The sequence below is a fragment of the Tetrao urogallus genome, assembly GCF_951394365.1.
Source record: "Tetrao urogallus genome assembly, chromosome: 38".
NCBI classification, from domain to species: domain Eukaryota; kingdom Metazoa; phylum Chordata; class Aves; order Galliformes; family Phasianidae; genus Tetrao; species Tetrao urogallus.
The window spans coordinates 65,171-88,246 of record NC_136851.1 but is presented as its reverse complement, the minus strand read 5'-3'; the positions used below and the strand labels follow the sequence as shown (position 1 = coordinate 88,246).

General features: G+C 64.9%; 2 protein-coding genes across 2 annotated transcripts in view; both read left to right on the top strand.

Annotated features, from left to right (window-relative positions):
• Positions 1-13: 13 nt before the first annotated feature.
• KPTN (kaptin, actin binding protein) lies at positions 14-10,880 on the top strand (the record flags this gene model as incomplete). Its single annotated transcript, XM_079548025.1, has 12 exons — positions 14-215; positions 585-667; positions 1,010-1,094; positions 1,216-1,270; positions 2,086-2,161; positions 2,281-2,354; positions 3,455-3,564; positions 5,566-5,815; positions 6,865-7,000; positions 7,582-7,807; positions 10,210-10,414; positions 10,826-10,880. The coding sequence occupies 12 exons, from the start codon at positions 14-16 to the stop codon at positions 10,878-10,880; spliced, it is 1,557 nt and encodes a 518-aa protein (XP_079404151.1).
• A 3,137-nt stretch (positions 10,881-14,017) lies between these two features.
• Positions 14,018-23,076, top strand: part of SLC8A2 (solute carrier family 8 member A2) — a gene marked incomplete at both ends in the record, with an annotated part of 10,212 nt that continues 1,153 nt past the window's right edge. Inside the window, 6 exons of the mRNA XM_079548024.1 lie at positions 14,018-15,765; positions 17,239-17,342; positions 17,573-17,590; positions 18,257-18,381; positions 19,248-19,347; positions 20,188-20,463. Coding sequence (XP_079404150.1) covers positions 14,018-15,765; positions 17,239-17,342; positions 17,573-17,590; positions 18,257-18,381; positions 19,248-19,347; positions 20,188-20,463 — 2,371 coding nt within the window. The remainder of the gene's footprint in view (positions 15,766-17,238; positions 17,343-17,572; positions 17,591-18,256; positions 18,382-19,247; positions 19,348-20,187; positions 20,464-23,076) is intronic.

The following is a 23,076-nucleotide window of genomic DNA, read 5'->3' as shown; positions in this document are numbered from 1 at the left end:
CGGTTTGCGGACGATGGCGGGGCCGTGCCCGCTGGTGGAGGACAGCTGCAGCCGCCTCCCGTCGCAGAGCAACGTGTACGGGCTGGCGGCGCTGCCCGGAGGCGGGGGGCTGCTGGCGGCCACGCTGAAGGGCAAAGTGCTGCACTTCCGCTACCAACACCTGAGGCACAAACTGCGGCCCGTGGCGCGAGAGCTGCAGTTCACCTACATCCCGGGTCAGGGGGCGGGGCCGGAGGGCGTCTACTTCCGGGTCAGGGGGGGGAGAGTCACGTGGTCACCTACACCCCTGGGGTGGGGGGCGGGGCGATCGGTAAAGGGGCGTGGCCTGGTGCCGTAATGCGACCAATGGTCGTGCCGGATTGGGACGGGGGCTGGGTCAAGGATCGGGGGGCGGGGTCAAAAAGGGGCGGGGTCTGGAGGGGTCAGAGAGGGGGTAAAAGGGGGAGGGGTCAAAACGGGGGTGGGGTCAGAGGGAGGGGTCCAAAAGGAAGGGGTCAAAGGGCAAGGGGTCAAAGGGCAAGGGGTCAAAGGGGGGGATCCCATGGGGGTTGTATGGGGGCGCCCCCTCTGACACCGCCCTGCAGTGGATGCAGAGATCGTCTCCATCGGCTGCTTCCAGAAATCGGCCCCGAAACGGGGACTGGTGGTGGGCATCACCTTCATTAAGGTAATTAATCCCCTGGTTAATTAACTGCGCACGGCCTTCATCCGGGCGTATGGTGGGTGGGCTTCTTAATTGGGCATTGCCTTCGTCAAGTAGGGGGTTAATGAAGTGGACATTGCCTGTGTGGTAATTAATTAAGATAGGGGGTAATTAGTTAATTAGGTGTCGTTTTCATCGTGGAGCGTGGTTGCTAATTAATGGGGCATCACCTGTGTTAGTGCTTGGGGATCATGAATGGGGCAGCGCGTTCATTAAGGTGTGGGTCGTTAAGTGGGCGTTGTCTTCGTTGAGGTACAGCTTGGGGTAATTAACAGGGTAATTAACAGGGTCATTAATTACCGGCAGGACTCCGGGGACAAACCCAGCCCCTTCCTCAACATCTACTGCGACTACGAGCCGGGCTGCGAGTTCGACCTCGACTCAGTGGCGCGTGGGTGGCGTCCCCTCGTCCCCCATGGTCACCGTGGTGACGTCACTGCGATGTCACCATGATGATGTCACCATGATGATGTCACCGTGATGATGTCACCGCGATGATGTCACCCCCACAGAGAGCTGCCTCAACCTGGAGCTGCGCTTCACCCCCCTGCAGCTGTGCCACGCTGAGTGCGTCACCCCACGTGTCACCCCCCTGTCACCCCACGTGTCACCCCCCATGTCCCCCACGTGTCACCCCACGTGTCACCCCACGTGTCACCCCCATGTCACCCCCCATGTCCCCCATGTGTCACCCCACGTGTCACCCCACGTGTCACCCCCATGTCACCCCCCATGTCCCCCATGTGTCACCCCACGTGTCACCCCCCGTGTCACCCCCATGTCACCCCTATGTGTCACCCCATGTGTCACCCCACGTGTCACCCCCATGTCACCCCCCATGTCCCCCATGTGTCACCCCACGTGTCACCCCACGTGTCACCCCCCATGTCACCCCCCATGTCCCCCATGTGTCACCCCATGTGTCACCCCACGTGTCACCCCCCGTGTCGCCCCCATGTCACCCCCCATGTCCCCCATGTGTCACCCCACGTGTCACCCCCATGTCACCCCCCATGTCCCCCATGTGTCACCCCATGTGTCACCCCCCGTGTCGCCCCCATGTCACCCCCCATGTCCCCCATGTGTCACCCCACGTGTCACCCCCCGTGTTGCCCCCATGTCACCCCATGTGTCACCCCATGTGTCACCCCACGTGTCACCCCCCATGTCCCCCATGTGTCACCCCCCATGTCCCCCATGTGTCACCCCACGTGTCACCCCACGTGTCGCCCCCATGTCACCCCCCATGTCCCCATTGCCACCCCTGTCCCTCTGTGCACTCCCGTGTCCCCATTGCGTTCCCCTTCCATCCCACCCAACGCTGTGTCCCCCACACCCCCACTGTTGTCCCCACCCCCCATCACTGCTGTCCCCCATCCCAGGGTCCGCGTTGGGGACAGATGTGACACCGTGTTCCTGCTGAGCGGCACCGACCCCGGGATCCATCTGTACCGGGAGGTGAGCGGGGAGAGGGGGGGGGGGGGGGGAGCCGACAGACAGACGGACGGACGGACGGACAGACAGACGCGTTGTCCCGCTGTCCCCGGTGTCCCCACGTCTCTGATGTCCCCGCACAGAACGAGGGGCTGCATCAGTTTGAGGAGCAGCCGGTCCATGAGCTCTTCCCGGAGCTGCAGGAGCTGCCCAGCAGGTGCGAGCGGTGGCCCTGTTGTCCCCGTTGTCCCCGTTGTCCCCATGATGTCCCCATAATCCCAAGTGCCAACGATGTCCCCATGATGTTCCCATAATGTCCCCACAGCGTCCCCGTGGTGTCCTCCCAACGTCCCCACAATGTCCTGGTGTCCCCACATCCCCATCGTGTCCCCATGATGTCCCCTCAGCGTCCCTTCAACATCCCCACTGTGTCCCCTCAGTGTCCCCACGGTGTCCCCGCATCTCCATCGTGTCCCCTCAACGTCCCCTCAGGTCCCCATGTCTCCACGATGTCCCCCCATGGTGTCCCCTCAGCCTCCCATCGATGTCTCCATGATGTCCCCTCAATGTCCCCTCAAAGTCTCCATGCTGTCCCCCCACGATGTCCCCTCAATGTCCCCTCAAAGTCCCCATGGTTTCCCCCCACGATGTCCCCTCAATGTCCCCTCAAAGTCCCCATGGTTTCCCGTCACGATGTCCCCTCAATGTCCCCTCAAAGTCCCCATGGTTTCCCCTCACGATGTCCCCTCAATGTCCCCTCAAAGTCCCCATGGTTTCCCCCCACGATGTCCCCTCAATGTCCCCTCAAAGTCCCCATGGTTTCCCCTCACGATGTCCCCTCAATGTCCCCTCAAAGTCCCCATGCTGTCCCCTCAATGTCCCCTCAAAGTCCCCATGCTGTCCCCCCACGATGTCCCCTCAATGTCCCCTCAAAGTCCCCATGCTGTCCCCCCACGATGTCCCCTCAATGTCCCCTCAAAGTCCCCACGATGTCCCCTCAATGTCCCCTCAAAGTCCCCATGCTGTCCCCTCAATGTCCCCTCAAAGTCCCCATGCTGTCCCCCCACGATGTCCCCTCAATGTCCCCTCAAAGTCCCCATGCTGTCCCCCCACAATGTCCCCTCAATGTCCCCTCAAAGCCCCCATGCTGTCCCCCCACGATGTCCCCTCAATGTCCTCCCAGCGTCCCCCTGACGCCCCCCTGATGCCCCCATGGTGTCCCCTCAATGTCCCCTTGACCTCCCCGCGCTGTCCCCCCTCGACGTCCCCCCGGTGTCCCCCCGTCCGTCCCTCATTGTCCCCGCGCTGTCCCAGCAGCGTGCTCTGGTTGGACGTCTGTGCCGTGCCGTCGTCGCGGCGCCGTCTCACCGCCGTGGGCTGTCAGAGCGGCTACGTCCGCGTGGCGCACGTGGACCAGGACACGCGTGGTGAGTGCTGGGCCGCCACGCGTTCCCGAGGCCATGTCCCCATGGTCCCAGTAGGTGTCCCCATGGCCTTAGTGTGTCCCTATGGCCATATTGTGTCCCCGAGGCCCTGATGGGTGTCCCCATGGCCTTAGTGTGTCCCCATGGCCCTGACGGATGTCCCCATGGCCCTATTGTGTCCGCATAGTCCCAATAGATGTCCCTGTGGCCTTAGTGTGTCCCCATGGCCCCAGTAGGTGTCCCCATGGCCTTATTGTGTCCCCATGGCCCCAGTAGGTGTCCCCATGGCATTATTTTGTCCCCATGGCCCTGACAGATATCCCCATGGCCCTATTGTGTCCCCATAGTCCCAATAGATGTCCCCGTGGCTTTAGTGTGTCCCCATGGCCCTGATGGGTGTCCCCATGGCCCCAATAGGCGTCCCCATGGCCTTATTGTGTCCCCATGGTCCCAATAGGTGTCCCCATGGCCTTAGTGTGTCCCTATGGCCATATTGTGTCCCCATGGTCCCAATAGGTGTCCCCATGGCCTTAGTGTGTCCCCATGGCTCTGATGGGTGTCCCCATGGCCTCAATAGGTGTCCCCGTGGCCTTATTGTGTCCCCATGGCCCCAGTAGGTGTCCCTGTGGCCTTATTGTGTCCCCATAGTCCCAGTAGGTGTCCCCATGGCCTTATTGTGTCCCCATGGCCCTGACGGATGTCCCCATGGCCCTATTGTGTCCCCATAGTCCCAATAGATGTCCCTATGGCCTTAGTGTGTCCCCATGGCCCCAGCAGGTGTCCCCATGGCCTTAGTGTGTCCCCATGGCCCTGATGGGTGTCCCCATGGCCTCAATAGGCGTCCCCATGGCCTTATTGTGTCCCCATGGTCCCAATAGGTGTCCCCGAGGCCCTGATGGCTGTCCCCATGGCCCCAGTAGATGTCCCCGTGCCTTTAGTGTGTCCCTATGGCCTCAATAGGTGTCTCCATCGCCCCAGTAGTTGTCCCTTATTGTGCCCCCATGGCCCCAGTAGGTGTCTCTGAGGCCCTAGTGTGTCCCCATGGCCCTGATGGCTGTCCCCATGGTCCCCATAGGTGTCCCCATGGCCTTATTGTGTCCCCATGGCCATATTGCGTCCCTGAGGCCCTGATGGCTGTCCCCATAGCCCCAGTCGGTGTCCCCATGCCTTTAGTGTGTCCCCAAAGCCCTGATGGGTGTCTCCATGGCCTTATTGTGTCCCCATGGTCCCAATAGGTGTCTCCATGGCCTTATTGTGTCCCCATGGTCCCAATAGGTGTCCCCATGGCCTTATTGTGTCCCCACGGTCCCAATAGGTGTCCCCATGGCATTATTATGTCCCCATGGTCCCAATAGGTGTCCCCATGGCCTTATTGTGTCCCCACGGTCCCAATAGGTGTCCCCATGGCATTATTATGTCCCCATGGTCCCAATAGGTGTCCCCATGGCCTTATTGTGTCCCCACGGTCCCAATAAGTGTCCCCGTGGCCCCGATGCTTGCCCCATAGTCCTGGTCCATCCCCTGTGGCCTCCACGTGTCCCCATGGCCGTACCGTGTCCCCATGATCCCCGTGGGTGTCCCCATGGTCATCCCACGTCCCCGCGGTCCTGGTCCATCACCTTGGGGTCACCACATATCCCCCTGGTTCCCATGGGTGTCACCGCGACCACACCGTGTCCCCACGGTCCCGGAGGGTGTCCCCGTGGTCCCGCTCCATCTCCCGTGGCCACCACACGTCCCCATGATGCTGATGGCTGTCCCCACGGTCCCGATGCGTCCCTTGGGTCCGCCACGTGGCCCTGGGGTCACATCACGTCCCCGTGGTCCCTATGGGCGTCCCCATAGTCCCGCTCCACCCCCCTGGCGTCACCACGTGTCCCCACGTCCCAGTCCCCCCCACGGTCGTACCGTGTCCCCGTCACCCCGAAGGCTGTCCCCACCATCCCGGTCCCCCCCCATGGCTGCCCCCCATCCCCATGACGGCGCCGTGTCCCCGCGTCCCAGCGGTGCTGCAGAGCTGGAGCATCCAGCAGGACGGCCCCATCTCCACCGTGCTGCTCTTCCCCCTGGAGGAACCGGACGACGATGGGGACGAAGCGGGGGGGCAGCGTGGGGACATCGCGGGGGGACGCCATGGGGACGATGTGGGGGGACGCCATGGGGACGATGTGGGGCCATCGGCGCCCGGCCCGGAGCCCAGCCCGCACTACAGCCTGCTGGTGGCCAGCACCATCGAGATGGCGGTGGTGTACCGGTGAGCGCGCGTCCCCTCCCTCTGTCCGTCCCCGTGTCCCCACGTCTGTCCTTGTGCCCGTCCCTGTGTCCCCACGTCCTCACCCCCGGGGCTGGGGGCTGACTGAGCAGAATGTCCCCGTGTCCCCACGTCCAGCCCCACGTCCCCATGTCCGTCCCCACGTCCGTCCCCGTATCCCAATGTCTGTCCCCACGTCCCCATGTCTTTCTGTCTGTCTCCATGTCCCTACATCCCTATGTCCATCCCCACATCCCCATGTCCCTATGTCTGTCCCCATGTCCCCATGTCCCCACATCCACCTCCCCCTTTTCCCCTGTCCTTCTGTCTGTCCCCATGTCCCCGCATCCCCCCATCCTTCTGTCTGTCCCCATATCCCCACATCCATCCCCATGTCCCCCTGTCCTTCTGTCTGTCCCCATATCCCCACATCCATCCCCATGTCCCCCTGTCATTCTGTCTGTCCCCCGTCTCGACGTCCCCACATCCCCACTTCCATCCCCACACCCCCCTGTCCTTCTGTCCGTCCCCACGTCTTCACATCCATCCCCGTGTCCCCCATCCTTCTGTCTGTCCCCACATCCCCGTCCTTCTGTCTGTCTGTCCCCATGTCCCCCCTTCCTTCTGTCTGTCCCCATATCCCTGCATCCATCCCCACATCCCCCTGTCCTTCTGTCTGTCCCCATGTCCCCATGTCCCCCATCCTTCTGTCTGTCCCCACATCCCCACATCCATCCCCACATCCCCCCATCCTTCTGTCTGTCCCCATGTCCCCATGTCCCCCATCCTTCTGTCTGTCCCCACATCCCCGCATCCATCCCCACATCCCCCCATCCTTCTGTCTGTCCCCACATCCCCCTGTCCTTCTGTCTGTCTGTCCCCACATCCCCCCATCCTTCTGTCTGTCCCCATATCCCTGCATCCATCCCCACATCCCCCCATCCTTCTGTCTGTCCCCACATCCCCACATCCATCCCCCCGTCCCCCGTTCTCCTGCCCGTCCCCCCGTCCCCCCGTCCTTCCGTCCGTCCCCACATCCCGGTGCCCCGCAGGGACGTGCTGAGCGCCGGGCTGACGGAGCAGCTGTCCCTGCCTGGCAGCGCCCACCACGACGCGGTGCTGTGCGCCCTGCTGGCCGGCACGGCGCTGGACGGCGGCCGCGAGGTTCTGCTGGGCACTTATGGGCAGGTGCGGATGGGGGGCAGAAAGGGGGCGCTGGGGGGGGAGCACCCAGATGCCGGGGGGGCTGCGGACGGGCTGGGAAACGACCGCTGCTGACCCCCCCCCCCCCCGTCCCCATTTTGAGGTCCTACACCGTGGGGAAGAGGAGGGGGAGGCCCCCCCCCCCCCCCCCCCAGCCCCCAGCGCTGCTCGTTGTGGGACCCCCCCCCATTTTGGGGGTCCTATGCTGTGAGAAGGAGGAAGAAGGAGGAGACCCCCCCCCCCGTGTTTCCCAGCACTGCTCACTGTGGGGGCCCCCCCCCATTATGGAGGTCCTGCACCGTGGGGAGGAGGAAGGGGAGACCCCCCCCCCACCTGAGGGATCCTTGGCCGTGAGGAGGGGGAGAATCGCTGCTGGCTCCCCCCGATCTCGGGGGTCGCCCCCCCCCCACCCCCATTGCCGCTCACGCTGGGACCCCCCACCCCCCAGCGCCTCCACAGTGGGACCCAACGCTGAGGTCGGGGGCGTGGGGGTCTCCTCCCCCCCCCAGGGTGGGCGCACAGCGCCTGGAAACGGGCCGCCCCGATGACCCCCAGCGCTCTGAAAGCGGCTGCGGAGGGGGGGGGGGTCTCTGAGCGCCCCCCCCCCCCCCCCCCATCCGTGCCCCACAGGAGCTGCTGTGCTACGGCTATCGAGGCCGGCGCCGCGGCTTCCAGCTGCTTTGGACGCGGCGTTTCCCCGGCCCGGTGCTGGCGCTGTGCGGGGCCGACCTGACCGGCGACGGGCTGCGGGAGGTGGCCGTGGGCTGCCTGCAGGGGCTGCACGTCCTGCAGGTGGGTGCCGCCCCTCCGCGTCACCCTATGGGTCACTGCGTCGCCTCGGCGGGTCCCTGTGTGCCCCCTTTGGGTCCCTATGTGGCCCCTCTGGGTCACTGTGTCGCCTCCATGGGTCACTGTATTGACTCAGTGGGTCCCCGTGGGTCCCTGTGTCACCCGTGGGTCCCTATGTGCCCCCTTTGGGTCCCTGTGTCGCCTCCATGGGTCCCCATGGGTCCCTGTGTCACCCCCAGGGGTTCCCTGCGTCACCCGTGGGTCCCTATGTGCCCCCTTTGGGTCCCTGTGTCGCCTCCATGGGTCCCTGTGTCACCCCCAGGGGTTCCCTGCGTCACCCGTGGGTCCCTATGTGCCCCCTTTGGGTCACTGTGTCAATTCAGTGGGTCCCCATGGGTCCCTGTGTCACCTCCATGGGTCACTGTGTCACCCCCAGGGGTTTCCCTGCGTCACCCATGGGTTCTTAAGTCACCCTATGGGTCCCTGTGTCGCCCCATGGGTCACCCCTATGGGTCACTGAGTCATCACCTCTGTGGGTCCCTATGGGTCACTGTGTCACCTCAGAGGGTCCCTGCATCATCCATGGGTCCCTTTGTCACCCCCATGGGTCCGTGTGTCACCCCTGTGGGTCACTGTGTCACTGCAGTGGGTTCCTACGGGTTCCTGTGTCCCCCCATGGGTCCCTGCATCCCCCCCATGGGTCCCTGCATCCCCCATGGGTCCCTATGTCACCCTATGGGTCCCTGTGTCCCCCCATGGGTCCCTGTGTGTCCCCTTTGGGCCCCTGTGTCACCGCCATGGGTCCCTGCATCCCCTATGGGTCCCTATGTTACCCTATGGGTCCCTGTGTCCCCCCATGGGTCCCTGCATCCCCCATGGGTCCCTATGTCACCCTATGGGTCCCTGCATCCCCCATGGGTCCCTATGTCACCCTATGGGTCCCTGTGTCCCCCCATGGGTCCCTATGTCACCCTATGGGTCCCTGTGTCCCCCCATGGGTCCCTGCATCCCCTATGGGTCCCTATGTCACCCTATGGGTCCCTGTGTCCCCCCATGGGTCCCTGCATCTCCTATGGGTCCCTATGTCACCCTACAGGTCCCTGCATCCCCCATGGGTCCCTGTGTGTCCCCTATGGGTCCCTATGTCACCCTACGGGTCCCTGTGTCACCTCTTTGGGTTCCTACGTCCCCCCTGTGGGTCACCGTGTCGCCCCCATGAGTCACTGGGTCGTCCCCCCCCCCCCCATGGGTCCCTATGTCACCCTATGGGTCCCTGCATCCCCTATGGGTCCCTATGTCACCCTACGGGTCCCTGTGTCCCCCCATGGGTCCCTGCATCCCCCATGGGTCCCTATGTCACCCTACGGGTCCCTGTGTCCCCCCATGGGTCCCTGCATCCCCCATGGGTCCCTATGTCACCCTACGGGTCCCTGTGTCCCCCCATGGGTCCCTGCATCCCCCATGGGTCCCTATGTCACCCTACGGGTCCCTGCATCCCCCATGGGTCCCTGTGTGTCCCCTATGGGTCCCTATGTCACCCTACGGGTCCCTGTTTCACCTCTTTGGGTCCCTATGTCCCCCCTGTGGGTCACCGTGTCGCCCCCATGAGTCACTGGGTCCCCCCCCCCCCCCCATGGGTCCCTATGTCACCCTATGGGTCCCTGCATCCCCCATGGGTCCCTATGTCACCCTATGGGTCCCTGTGTCCCCCCATGGGTCCCTGCATCCCCCATGGGTCCCTATGTCACCCTACGGGTCCCTGCATCCCCCCATGGGTCCCTGTGTGTCCCCTATGGGTCCCTATGTCACCCTACGGGTCCCTGTGTCACCTCTTTGGGTTCCTACGTCCCCCCTGTGGGTCACCGTGTCGCCCCCATGAGTCACTGGGTCGTCCCCCCCCCCCCCCATGGGTCCCTATGTCACCCTATGGGTCCCTGCATCAGCTATGGGTCCCTATGTCACCCTACAGGTCCCTGTGTCCCCCCATGGGTCCCTGCATCCCCCATGGGTCCCTATGTCACCCTACGGGTCCCTGTGTCCCCCCATGGGTCCCTGCATCCCCCATGGGTCCCTATGTCACCCTACAGGTCCCTGTGTCCCCCCATGGGTCCCTGCATCCCCCATGGGTCCCTATGTCACCCTACGGGTCCCTGTGTCCCCCCATGGGTCCCTGCATCCCCATGGGTCCCTATGTCACCCTATGGGTCCCTGCATCCCCCATGGGTCCCTATGTCACCCTACGGGTCCCTGTGTCACCTCTTTGGGTCCCTACGTCCCCCCTGTGGGTCACCGTGTCGCCCCCATGAGTCACTGGGTCCCCCCCCCCCCCCCCCATGGGTCACTTTGTCACCTCTGTGGGTCCCCGCGTCTCCCTATGGGTCACCGTCCCCCCTCTCCCCCCACAGCACAGCCTGGAGCCCACGGCGCAGCGCCTGAAGGAGCGGCTGCGCAGGGAGGTGGCGCGGAGGGCACGGCGGGGGGGGGGAGAGGGGAGCGGGACCCCCCTGTGATGGCGGCCGGGGGGGGGGCACAGCAAGCGGGGCTGGAAAGAGGAGAAATGGCCCCGAAGCGGAGGAAAATGGACCAAAACAGAGAGAAATGGCCCCAAAAGTCGGACGGTGGCGCCAAACCTTTGATGCCCCCCCCCCTCCTCCCCCCCCCAAGAGACCCCAATAAACGGCCCCGCTCCGCCCGCACGTGTGGCTCAATGGGCAGCGCCGGGGGGGGGGGGGAGGGGGGGGGAACACGGGGGAGGGGAAACTGAGGCACAAAGGGGGGGGGAGGGGGGGGGGGTCGTGTGTCCCCATTGCGTTTTGGGGAGCCCCCGGAGGGTGGGGGAGGGGCTGGGGGGGGCGGAGTGCGACCCCCCCCCCCCGGGGGAAACTGAGGCACGCGGGCGCTGTCCGCGGCTGTGGTGCTGAACGCGCGGCGCCGCCGTTTGCAGCGGGGGGAGCCGAGGGGGGGGGGAATGGGGGCGGGGCTCTCCGGTACCCCCCCCCTTTTCTCGCCCCCCCCCCTCAGCTGTGCCTCCGCCCCCCCCCGCCCCCCCCCCCCCGCCCGCGCCATGGAGCGTTAACGGAGCGGTAACGGAGCGGGAAAGGAGCGGGGACAGACGGCGCTGAGAGGTGGGAGTGGGACCGGGGGGCACCGGGCGGGGGATTTGGGGGGGGGGGGTCCCTATAGGGGGGGGGGGGGGCACCAACGGGGGGGTTGTGAGGAGGGGGAACCCCGGGGGATTCTCGGGGATGGGAACAGGTGGTGGGCGGAGGGGGGGGGGGGGGGGGGTTGGGGGATGGAGGGATTGGAGGGGGGGGGGGAATGGGATCGGGGTGAGGATGAGGTGGGGGGGGATGTGGGGCTGACCGTGGGGCGGGATGGGTGGGGATGAGGATGAGGATGAAGATGGGATGGGGATGAAGATGAGGATGAGGACGGGACGGTGCTGAGGACGGGATGGGGTCGCTGATGAGGAAGAGGGTTCCCCGCGTCCCCCCCCCCCATGGCCCCACCCGGGGGTCCCGGGTTCGGGTCTGGCAGCATCAGGTGCCCCCCCGGCGCTCTTCCTCCTCTTCCTCCTCTTCCTCCCCCTCCTCCTCCTCCTCCTCCTCTTCCTCCCCCCCCCCCCATTTCCCGCACCCCAGCAGCTCCTGGCTCCGTCCCCATTGATGGGTTGGGGACAACGGGGGCTCCTTGCGCAACCAACCCCGATCCTAAACTCAACCCCAAACCCAGCAAATCCCAAATCCAACCCCAACCCAATGAACCCCAACCCCAATCCAACCCCAACCCAACCAACCCCAACCCCAACCCAATGAACTCCAAATCCAACCCAAATCCGACCCCAACTCCAACGCAATGAACCCCAACCCCAACCAGCCCCGAACCCAACCAACCCCAACCCCAAATCCAACCCAACCCCAACCCAACCCAAACTTGATGAACCCCAATCCCAAATCCAACGCACAAATCGCACTGACCCCAAATCCAACCGACCCCGAACTCAGCCCCAAATTCAATCCCGACCCCAAACCCGACCGACCCCAGCCCCAAATTCAACCCCGGCCCCAGTCCAACCCCAACCCCAAGCCGATCCCAACCCCGACCCACCCCTAATCCTAAACCCAGCTCCCCCCTCTGAGATGGGGCTGCGGGGCGGAGGTTTGGGACGGCGCTGCGGTTTCCCCACGGCCGCTCTCGGCGCCCCCCTCCCGCCTTTCCTATCAGAAACCCCCCGGACGGTTTAATTGATGTTTCACCCAGACGCTGCTAATGAGGCGATTAAATTAATTACAGCCGCTTTTGCGCCGCCGAGAGCGGAGGCGACGGCTCCACGGCCCCGGGGGGAGGAGCGGGACGGGGGTCGGTGCCGCCGTGGGGCGACGGGAGCGGGACGGAGGGGTGGGGACGGGGGCGGCGGGGCGGAGACGGGGGGACGCGGAGCGGTGGGGTCGGCGCCGCGGGGACGGAGCGGCGGAGGCGGGGGGAAACGGGGGCTGAGTTGTAGGGACGGCAGCCGTGGGGCGGAGGAGCGGCGGCGGAGCGGCCGGGCGGAGCCGTAGGGACGGAGCGGCGGGGGGAGGCCGTGGGGCAGAGGCGCGGGGGTCTGGCGGCGGGGTCCCTTCGCGGTCCCCCCTTCCCGCTGCATCCCCCGGCTCGGAGCCGTTCCCATCCCCCGTTGCCATGGGAACCACGCGGTTGCCGGGCGGAGCCTCGTGTGCCCACGCATCCCTGCACCCCCGGAGCCGGGGGCGGTTCCAATGGGGCCCGGGGATGCGGCCCAGCCCCACCGCAGCGCCTCCAGCCCCACTGCATCGCCTCCAGCCCCACTGCATCGCCTCCAGCCCCATTGCATCGCCTCCAGCCCCATTGCAACACCTCCAGCTCCACTGCATCACCTCCAGCCCCACTGCATCGCCTCCAGCCCCATTGCATCGCCTCCAGCCCCACTGCATTGCCTCCAGCCCCACTGCATCGCCTCCGGCCCCACTGCATCGCCTCCAGCCCCATTGCATTGCCTCCAGCCCCACTGCAACACCTCCAGCCCCACTGCATCACCTCCAGCCCCATTGCATCACCTCCAGCCCCACTGCATCGCCTCCAGCCTCATTGCATCGCCTCCAGCCCCACTGCATCGCCTCCAGCCCCATTGCATCACCTCCAGCCTCATTGCATCGCCTCCAGCCCCATTGCATCGCCTCCAGCCCCACTGCAACACCTCCAGCCCCACTGCAACACCTCCAGCCCCATTGCATCACCTCCAGCCTCATTGCATCGCCTCCAGCCCCACTGCATCGCCTCCAGCCCCACTGCAACACCTCCAGCCCCATTGCATCGCCTCCAGCCCCATTGCATTGCCTCCAGCCCCACTGCAACACCTCCAGCCCCACTGCAACACCTCCAGCCCCACTGCATCACCTCCAGCCCCACCGCAGCGCCTCCAGCCCCATTGCATCGCTTCCACCCCATTGCATCGCCTCCAGCCCCACTGCATCACCTCCACCCCATTGCATCGCCTCCAGCCCCACCGCATCACCTCCAGCCCCATTGCAACACCTCCAGCCCCACTGAATCACCTCCAGCCCCACCGCATCACCTCCAGCCCCACCGCATCACCTCCAGCCCCACTGCATTGCCTCCGGCCCCACTGCATCATCCCCACACCCAGAGCATCATTCACAGCCGCACTGAATCATCCCCAGACCCATGGCATCGCCCCCAGCCCCACTGCGCTGCCCCCAGCCCATTGCATTGCCCCCCACCCATAGCATCGCCTCCAGCCCTGCTCCCAATCCCCACGCAATGGCCCCAACGCGCTGCCCCCCAACCCCACCGAATTGATCCCAGCCCCACTGCACTGACCCCAACCCAACACATTGACCCCCAACCCAACACAGTGACCCCAACCCACCGCACTGACCCCAACCCAATGCTTTGACCCCAACCCATTTCACTGACCCCAACTCATTTCATTGACCCCCAACCCATTTCACTGACCCCAACCCAACGCTTTGACCCCAACCCATTTCACTGACCCCAACCCAACGCTTTGACCCCAACCCAACACTTTGACCCCAACCCACTGCGTTGACCCCAACCCGTTGTGTCGCCCCCAACCCACCCCATTGCCCCCAGCCCACTAAAGCTCTTCAGCAGCCCCGACCCACCGCCGCCCCCCGCCCCGCACCCCACTGACCTCTCCCCCCACAGCCCGGCATGGCGGCGTGGCGGGCGGCGCTGGCGGCCGCGTTGCTGCTGGCGGAGCCCTGCGCCCCGGAGCCGCCGTCGGAAGCCAACGGCACGTGCCAGGGCTCCAACCGCTGCCAGCCCGGCGTGCTGCTGCCCGTCTGGCAGCCCGACGACCCGTCCTTGGGCGACAAAGCGGCGCGCGCCGTCGTCTACTTCGTGGCCATGATGTACATGTTCCTGGGCGTCTCCATCATCGCCGACCGCTTCATGGCCTCCATCGAGGTCATCACCTCCAAGGAGAAGGAGATCACCATCACCAAGGCCAACGGCGAGACCAGCATCGGCACGGTGCGCATCTGGAACGAGACGGTGTCCAACCTGACGCTGATGGCGCTGGGCTCGTCGGCGCCGGAGATCCTGCTGTCGGTGATCGAGGTGTGCGGCCACAACTTCCAGGCGGGGGAGCTGGGCCCCGGCACCATCGTGGGCAGCGCCGCCTTCAACATGTTCGTGGTCATCGCCGTCTGCGTCTACGTCATCCCCAGCGGGGAGAGCCGCCGCATCAAGCACCTGCGCGTCTTCTTCGTCACGGCGGCGTGGAGCATCTTCGCCTACATCTGGCTCTACCTCATCCTGGCCGTCATCTCCCCCGGCGTGGTGCAGGTGTGGGAGGCGCTGCTCACCCTCGTCTTCTTCCCGGTCTGCGTGGTCTTCGCCTGGGCCGCCGACAAGCGGCTGCTCTTCTACAAGTACGTCTACAAGCGCTACCGCGCCGACCCGCGCAGCGGCATCATCATCGGCACCGAGGCCGAGCTGCCCAAGGGCATCGAGATGGACGGCGGCTTCCAGCCCCCCGAGCGCCGCGAGGCCGAAGGCTGCGCCGCCTCCGCGTCGCCCGCCCTCCCCGCCGGCGCCGAGGAGAAGGAGCTGGACGAGAGCCGGCGGGAGGTGATCCAGATCCTGAAGGAGCTGAAGCAGAAGCACCCGGAGCGCGAGCTGGAGCAGCTGGTGGACGCGGCCAACTACTACGCGCTGCTGCACCAGCAGAAGAGCCGCGCCTTCTACCGCATCCAGGCCACCAGGATGATGACGGGCGCCGGCAATGTGCTCAAGAAGCACGTGGCCGAGTTCTCCAAGCGCTCCTCGGCGCTGCTGGAGGTGCCGTCGGACGCCGAGGAGGAGGCGTGCAGCCGCATCTTCTTCGAGCCCTGCCTCTACCACTGCCTGGAGAACTGCGGCGCCGTCACGCTGTCGGTGGCCTGCCGGCACGGCGCCGAGCCCGACCACACCTTCTACGTGGACTACAAGACGGAGGACGGCTCGGCCAAGGCGGGCTCGGACTACGAGTACAGCGAGGGGACGCTGATCTTCAAGCCGGGGGAGACGCAGAAGGAGCTGAAGATCGGCATCATCGACGACGACATCTTCGAGGAGGACGAGCACTTCTTCGTGCGGCTGCTCAACCTGCGCGTGGGCGACGCCGAGGGCATGTTCGAGGCCGACTCGGCCGAGCACCCCAAGGGCCGCCTGGTGGCGCCGCTGCTGGCCACCGTCACCATCCTGGACGACGACCACGCCGGCATCTTCTCCTTCCAGGAGCGCGTGGTGCACGTCAGCGAGTGCCAGGGCGCCGTCGAGGTGACGGTGGTGCGCAGCTCCGGCGCCCGCGGGACCGTGATGCTGCCCTTCCGCACCGTGGAGGGAACCGCCAGGGGGGGGGGAGTCGACTACGAGGACGCCTGCGGGGAGCTGGAGTTCCGCAACGATGAGACGGCGTGAGCGAGGGCGGCCGGGGGGGGAGGGGGAAAGGGGGATGGATGGAGGGTGGGGGGGTGGGGGGGTGGGGGGATGGAGGGTGGACGGATGGAGGATGGATGGATGGAGGGATGGAGGGAGGGATGGATGGGTGGGTGGACAGTGGAGGGAGGGATGGGGAAATGGATGGAGGATGGATGGATGGATGGAGGGATGGAGGGATGGAGGATGGATGGATGGATGGATGGAGGATGGAGGGATGGGTGGGTGGAGGGTGGAGGGAGGGATGGATGGAGGATGGATGGAGGATGGATGGATGGATGGATGGATGGATGGATGGAGGATGGATGGAGGATGGATGGATGGATGGATGGAGGATGGAGGGATGGGTGGGTGGAGGGTGGAGGGAGGGATGGATGGAGGATGGATGGAGGATGGATGGATGGATGGATGGATGGATGGATGGATGGAGGGATGGGTGGAGGAGGGATGGATGGACAGATGGGTGGAGGGTGGGTGGATGGAGGATGGAGGGATGGGGAAATGGATGGGTGGATGGATGGATGGAGGGATGGATGGACAGATGGGTGGAGGGTGGGTGGATGGAGGATGGAGGGATGGGGAAATGGATGGGTGGATGGATGGATGGACAGATGGGTGGAGGGTGGGTGGATGGAGGATGGAGGGATGGGGAAATGGATGGGTGGATGGATGGATGGAGGGATGGATGGACAGATGGGTGGAGGGTGGGTGGATGGAGGATGGAGGGATGGGGAAATGGATGGGTGGATGGATGGATGGATGGAGGGATGGAGGGATGGATGGAGGGAGGGATGGATGGAGGGATGGAGGGATTGATGGATGGATGATGGATGGAGAAATCAATGGGGGGATGGATGAATGGAGGGATGGATGGATGGATGGATGGATGGATGGATGGATGGATGGATGGAGAAATCAATGGGGGGATGGATGGAGGATGGATGGGGAAATGGATGGAGGATGGGTGAGTGGGTGGATGGATGGATGGAGGGATGGATGGGTGGGGAAATGGATGAAGGAATGGGGAAATGGATGGAGGATGGGTGGGTGGGTGAATGAGGAAATGGAGGGAGGGATGGAGAGATGGATGGAGGGATGGAGGGATGAATGGAAGGAGAGGTGGATGGAGGGATGGAGGGATGGGTGGGGAAATGGATGGAGGGGTGGAGGACGGAGGGATGGGCGGACAGAGGAGTTGATGGATGGAGGGATGGACGGATGTGGAAATGGATGGAGGATGGATGGAGCACTGGATGGAGGGATGGACGGATGGAAAACACGTGGCTGGATGAAGAAATGGGAGGACGGGCGAATCAATGCGTCGCCAAAAAGATGGACGGATGGACGGAGGGACGGATGGTTGGATGGACGGACGGACGGACAGAGGGATGGACGATGGGGATCCCCCCGGGCCAGCCCCAGAGGTGACTCCCCCACGTCCCCATCCCCAGGAAGACGCTGCAGGTGAAGATCGTGGACGATGAGGAGTACGAGAAGAGGGACAACTTCTTCATCGAGCTGGGGCCGCCGCGCTGGCTGAAACGCGGCATCTCGGGTAGGGGGGACAGGGGGGGAACGGGGGGGGACGGGGGGTGTGGGGACAGGGGGGACGTGTGAGGGACAGGGGGGGACGGGGGGGATGGGGGGGGACATGGGGTGTGGGGACAGGGGGATGAGGGAGGGACAGGGGGGACACGGGGGGCACAGGGGGGACGTGGGGTGTGGGGACAGGGGGGGACGTGGGAGGGACAGGCAGCCTCTCACCGCCTCCTGTCCCCTCTGCAGCCCTTCTGCTCAACCAAGGTAGGAGCCTTCCTCCATCCTCCTCCTCCTCCTCCTATGGATGAGGCCCACAGGAGGGCGGGTGCTGTGTGCTGCATCGCCAGCGTGTCCGGTGTCACCCCATGTCTGATGTCACCCCATGTTTGATGTCACCCCATGTCTGATGTCACCCCATGTCTGGTGTCACCCCATCTCTGATGTCACCCCATGTCCGATGTCACCCCATGTCCAGTGTCACCCCATCTCTGGTGTCACCCCATCTCTGGTGTCACCCCATATCTGATGTCACCCCATGTCCAGTGTCACCCCATCTCTGGTGTCACCCCATGTTTGATGTCACCCCATCTCCGATGTCACCCCATATCTGATGTCACCCCACGTCTGGTGTCACCCCATCTCTGGTGTCACCCCATGTTTGATGTCACCCCATCTCCGATGTCACCCCATCTCTGGTGTCACCCCATGTCTGATGTCACCCCATGTCCAGTGTCACCCCATATCTGATGTCACCCCATCTCTGGTGTCACCCCATGTCTGATGTCACCCCATGTCTGATGTCACCCCACGTCCGGTGCCACCTGTCCCCACGCGTCCCCGCGCCCCCTGCCGTGTGTCTGCTCTGCCCCGTGCCCCTGCCGTGTCCCCCGTCCCGCTGCCGTGTCCCCAATCCCGCCCCGCCCCGCACAGCCGATGAGGACCGCGTGCTGTCGGCCGAGGAGGAGGAGGCGCGGCGCATCGCCGAGATGGGGAAACCCATCCTGGGGGAGAACTGCCGCCTGGAGGTCGTCATCGAGGAGAGCTACGACTTCAAGGCACGGGGACGGCGTGGGGACGTGGGGACAGCGGGGGGCACTGGGAGACGGTGGGGGTGTGGGGACAGCGGGGGGAAGCGGGGACACGGTGGGGACTTGGGGACGTGGGGATAGGAGGATGTGGGACAGTGGGGGTGTGGGGACATGGGGACAGCGTGGGGACGTGGTGGGGACACTGTGGGGACACTGTGGGGTCACTGTGGGGACGTGGAGGCACACGGGAACATGGGGATATGAGAACATGGGACAGTGGGGGACAACGGGGGCATGGGGACACTGTGGGGACATCGTGGGGACATGGGGACATGGGGATATGGGACAATGGGGGACATGGGGGACATGGGGGACATGGGGACATTGGGACATGGGGGACATGGGGACATGGGGATATGGGACAATGGGGGACATGGGGGACATGGGGGACATGGGGGACATGGGGGACATGGGGACATGGGGACATTGGGACATGGGGGACATGGGGACATGGAGACATGGGGGCATGGGGACATTGGGACATGGGGGACATGGGGACATGGGGGACATGGGGGACATGGGGGACATGGGGACATGGGGACATGGGGGACATGGGGACATGGGGACATGGGGACATGGGGGCATGGGGACATGGGGACATTGGGACATGGGGACATGGGGACATGGGGACATGGAGACATGGGGACATGGGGGACATGGGGGACATGGGGGACATGGGGACATGGGGACATTGGGACATGGGGGACATGGGGACACGGGGACATGGGGACACGGGGACATGGGGGACATGGGGACATGGGGGCATGGGGACATGGGGACATGGGGACATGGGGACATGGGGACATGGGGACATGGGGACGATGCTCCTGCAGAACACGGTGGACAAACTGATCAAGAAGACCAACCTGGCCACCGTCATCGGGACGCACTCCTGGAGGGAGCAGTTCCTGGAGGCCATCACCGTCAGCGCCGGTGTGTCACCGCGTCACTGCAGCATGGGGACAAGGCAGCATGGGGGCACCCAGCCATGGGGGCACCCAACCATGGGGACACCCAGCCATGGGGACACCAAACCATGGGGGCACCCAACCATGGGGACACCAAACCATGGGGGCACCCAACTGTGGGGACACCAAACCGTGGGGACACCAAACCATGGGGGCACCAAACCGTGGGGACACCAAACCATGGGGACACCCAGCCATGGGGACACCAAACCATGGGGGCACCCAACCGTGGGGACACCAAACCATGGGGGCACCCAGCCATGGGGACACCCAGCCATGGGGACACCCAACTGTGGGGACACCTATCGTGGGGACATCATCATGGGGACACCCAACCATGGGGACACCAAACCATGGGGACACTCAGCCGTGGGGACAGTCACCTGGGGGTCACACATCTCCGTGCCCATGGTGATACTCTGAGGTCAATGGGGACCCTTTGGGGTCACCCCATGCCCATCCGTACAGCCCTGGTGATACTTGTGAGCCACCATCCACCCCACGGCCCCAGCCCAGTGTCCCCATGTCCCCATCCATCCCAAAATGTCCCCATCCATCCCCATCCATCCCCATCCATCCCAATGGCCCCATGGCCCCATCCATCCCCATCCATCCCCATCCATCCCAAAATGTCCCCATCCACCCCCATCCATCCCCATCCCTTCCAATCCATCCCCATACTTCCGGGGCCCATTTGGGGTCCCCCCACACGCCATCCCTACACCCCTGGTGACACCCTGTGGCCAACGGGGACCCTTTGGGGTCACCCCACAGCCCCCGGCTCTGACGCAGCCTTGCTCCCCAGGCGAGGAGGAGGAGGAGGAGGACGGGCGGGAGGAGCGGCTGCCGTCGTGCTTCGACTATGTGATGCACTTCCTGACCGTCTTCTGGAAGGTTCTGTTCGCCTGCGTGCCCCCCACCGAGTACTGCAACGGCTGGGCGTGTTTCGGGGTCTCCATTCTGCTCATCGGGGTCCTCACGGCGCTCATCGGGGACCTGGCCGCCCACTTTGGCTGCACCGTCGGCCTCAAAGATTCCGTCAACGCCGTCGTCTTCGTGGCGCTCGGCACCTCCATCCCCGGTGTGTGGGGTGGGCGCTGCGGGGCTGCGGGGGCAATGGGGGCGCAACCGGGGCCATGGGGGCCACGGGGGGAACGGGGGCAATGGGGGCAATGGGGTCTATGGGGGCAATGGGAGCCACGGGGACCGTGAGGGTAATGGGGGCAATGGGGGCCACGGGGGCAATGGGTGCAATGGAGACACAATGGGGGCCATAGGGGCAATGGGGACACAATGGGGGCAATGGGGTCTATGGGGGGAATGGGGGCCATGGGGGCCGTGGGGGCAATGGGGGTCACGGGGACCGTGAGGGTAATGGGGGCAATGGGTGCAATGGAGACACAATGGGGGCCATGGGGGCACTGGGGGCAATGGGGACAATGGGAGCCAGGGGGGCTATGGGGGCAATGGGGGCTATGGGGGGAATGGGGACACAATGGGGGCAATGGGGGCAATGGGGGCCATGGGAACCATGTGGATCATGGCAGCAATGGGGGCTATGGGGGAATGGGGGCCATGGGGGCCGTGGGGGCCATGGGGACTGTGAGGGTCCTGGGGGCAATGGGGACAATGGGGGCCATGGGGACAATGGGGGCAATGGGGACCAGGGGGGCAATGGGGGCAACGGAGGCCATGGGAGCAATGGGGGCAATGGGGACAATGGGAGCTATGGGGGGAATGGGGGCAATGGGGGCCAGGGGACAATGGGGGCACAACGGGGGCAATGGGGGCTATGAAGGGAATAGGAGCCATGGGGGCCATGGGGGCAATGGGGGCCATGGGGGCCATGGGGGCCATGGGGGTCATGGGGGCAATGGGGACGACGGGGATGATAGGGGTGATGGGGACAATGGGGTAAAGGGACAACGGGAACACGATGGGGGCAATGGGGGCAATGGGAGCGATGGGGGGGATGGGGGTGATGTCCCCGTGTCCCAGTGTCCCCATGGCCCCATATCCCAATGTCCCCATCCGTCCCAATGTCCCCATGATGCCCCCGTGTCCCAAACCCATCCCAGTGTCCCCACATCCCCATCCGTCCCCATCCATCCCAATGCCCCAATCCATCCCCACCTCCCCACCCCAATGTCCCCATGTCCCCATGTCCCCTTCCCCCCCATCCACCCCCATGTCCCCATGTCCCATCCATCCCAGTGTCCCATGCCCCCATCCACCCCCATGTCCCCATGCAGCCCCATCCACGCCAATGTCCCAATGTCCCCATGCCCCCCTCCATCCCCACGTCCATGCATCCCCATCCATCCCCATCCATCCCCATGTCCCCATGTCCATCCATCCCCATCCCCCCCCATCCGTCCCCATCCCCCCCCATCCGTCCCCATCCATCTCCATCCCCCCAATCCATCCCAAAGTCCCAATGTCCCCACGTCCCCATCCTGATGTCACCACGCCTCCATCCCCCCCATTCCATCCCCATGTCCCAATGTCCCCACACCCTCATCCATCCCAATGTCCCCATGTCCCCATCCACCCCCATCCATCCCAAAGTCCCAATGTCCCCACGTCCCCATCCATCCCCATGCCCCCATCCCCCCCCATCCCTCCCATCCATCCCCATGTCCCCATGTCCATCCATCCCCATCCCCCCCCATCCATCCCAGTGTCCCAATGTCCCCACACCCCCATCCCCCCCCATCCATCCCCATGTCCAAATGTCCCCACACCTCCATCCATCCCCATCCCCCCCATCCCCCCCCCATCCATCCCCATGTCCCCATGTCCATCCATCCCCAAATCCCCATCCCCCCCATCCATCCCCATGTCCCCATGTCCCCATGTCCCATCCATCCCCATCCCCCCCCATCCATCCCAGTGTCCCAATGTCCCCACACCCCCATCCCCCCCCATGTCCCCATGTCCCCATGTCCCCATGTCCAAATGTCCCCACACCTCCATCCATCCCCATCCCCCCCATCCATCCCCATGTCCCCATGTCCCCATGTCCATCCATCCCCATCCCCCCGTCCATCCCCATCCATCCCCAAGTCCCAATCCCCCCCATCCATCCCATTGTCCCCCCATCCATCCCCATGTCCCCATGTCCATCCATCCCCATCCCCCCCCATCCCCCCCATCCATCCCAACGTCCCAATGTCCCCACACCCCCATCCCCCCCATCCATCCCCATGTCCCCATGTCCCCATGTCCCATCCATCCCCATCCCCCCCCATCCATCCCAGTGTCCCAATGTCCCCACACCCCCATCCCCCCCCATCCATCCCCATGTCCCCATGTCCCCATGTCCCATCCATCCCCATCCATCCCCATCCATCCCAACGTCCCAATGTCCCCACACCCCCATCCCCCCCATCCATCCCAATGTCCCCCCATCCATCCCCATGTCCCCATGTCCCATCCATCCCCATCCATCCCAATGTCCCCCCATCCATCCCAAAATGTCCCCATGTCCCATCCATCCCCATCCATCCCAATGTCCCAATGTCCCCACACCCCATCCATCCCAATGTCCCCATGTCCCATCCCCCCCCATCCCCCCCTTCCCCCCCATCCATCCCCACGTCCCCATGTCCCCACACCCCGTCCATCCCCCCCCTCCCCTGGCTTCGACCCCTCCGAATTCCGACCCCCGCCCCCCCGTCCCCGCAGACACGTT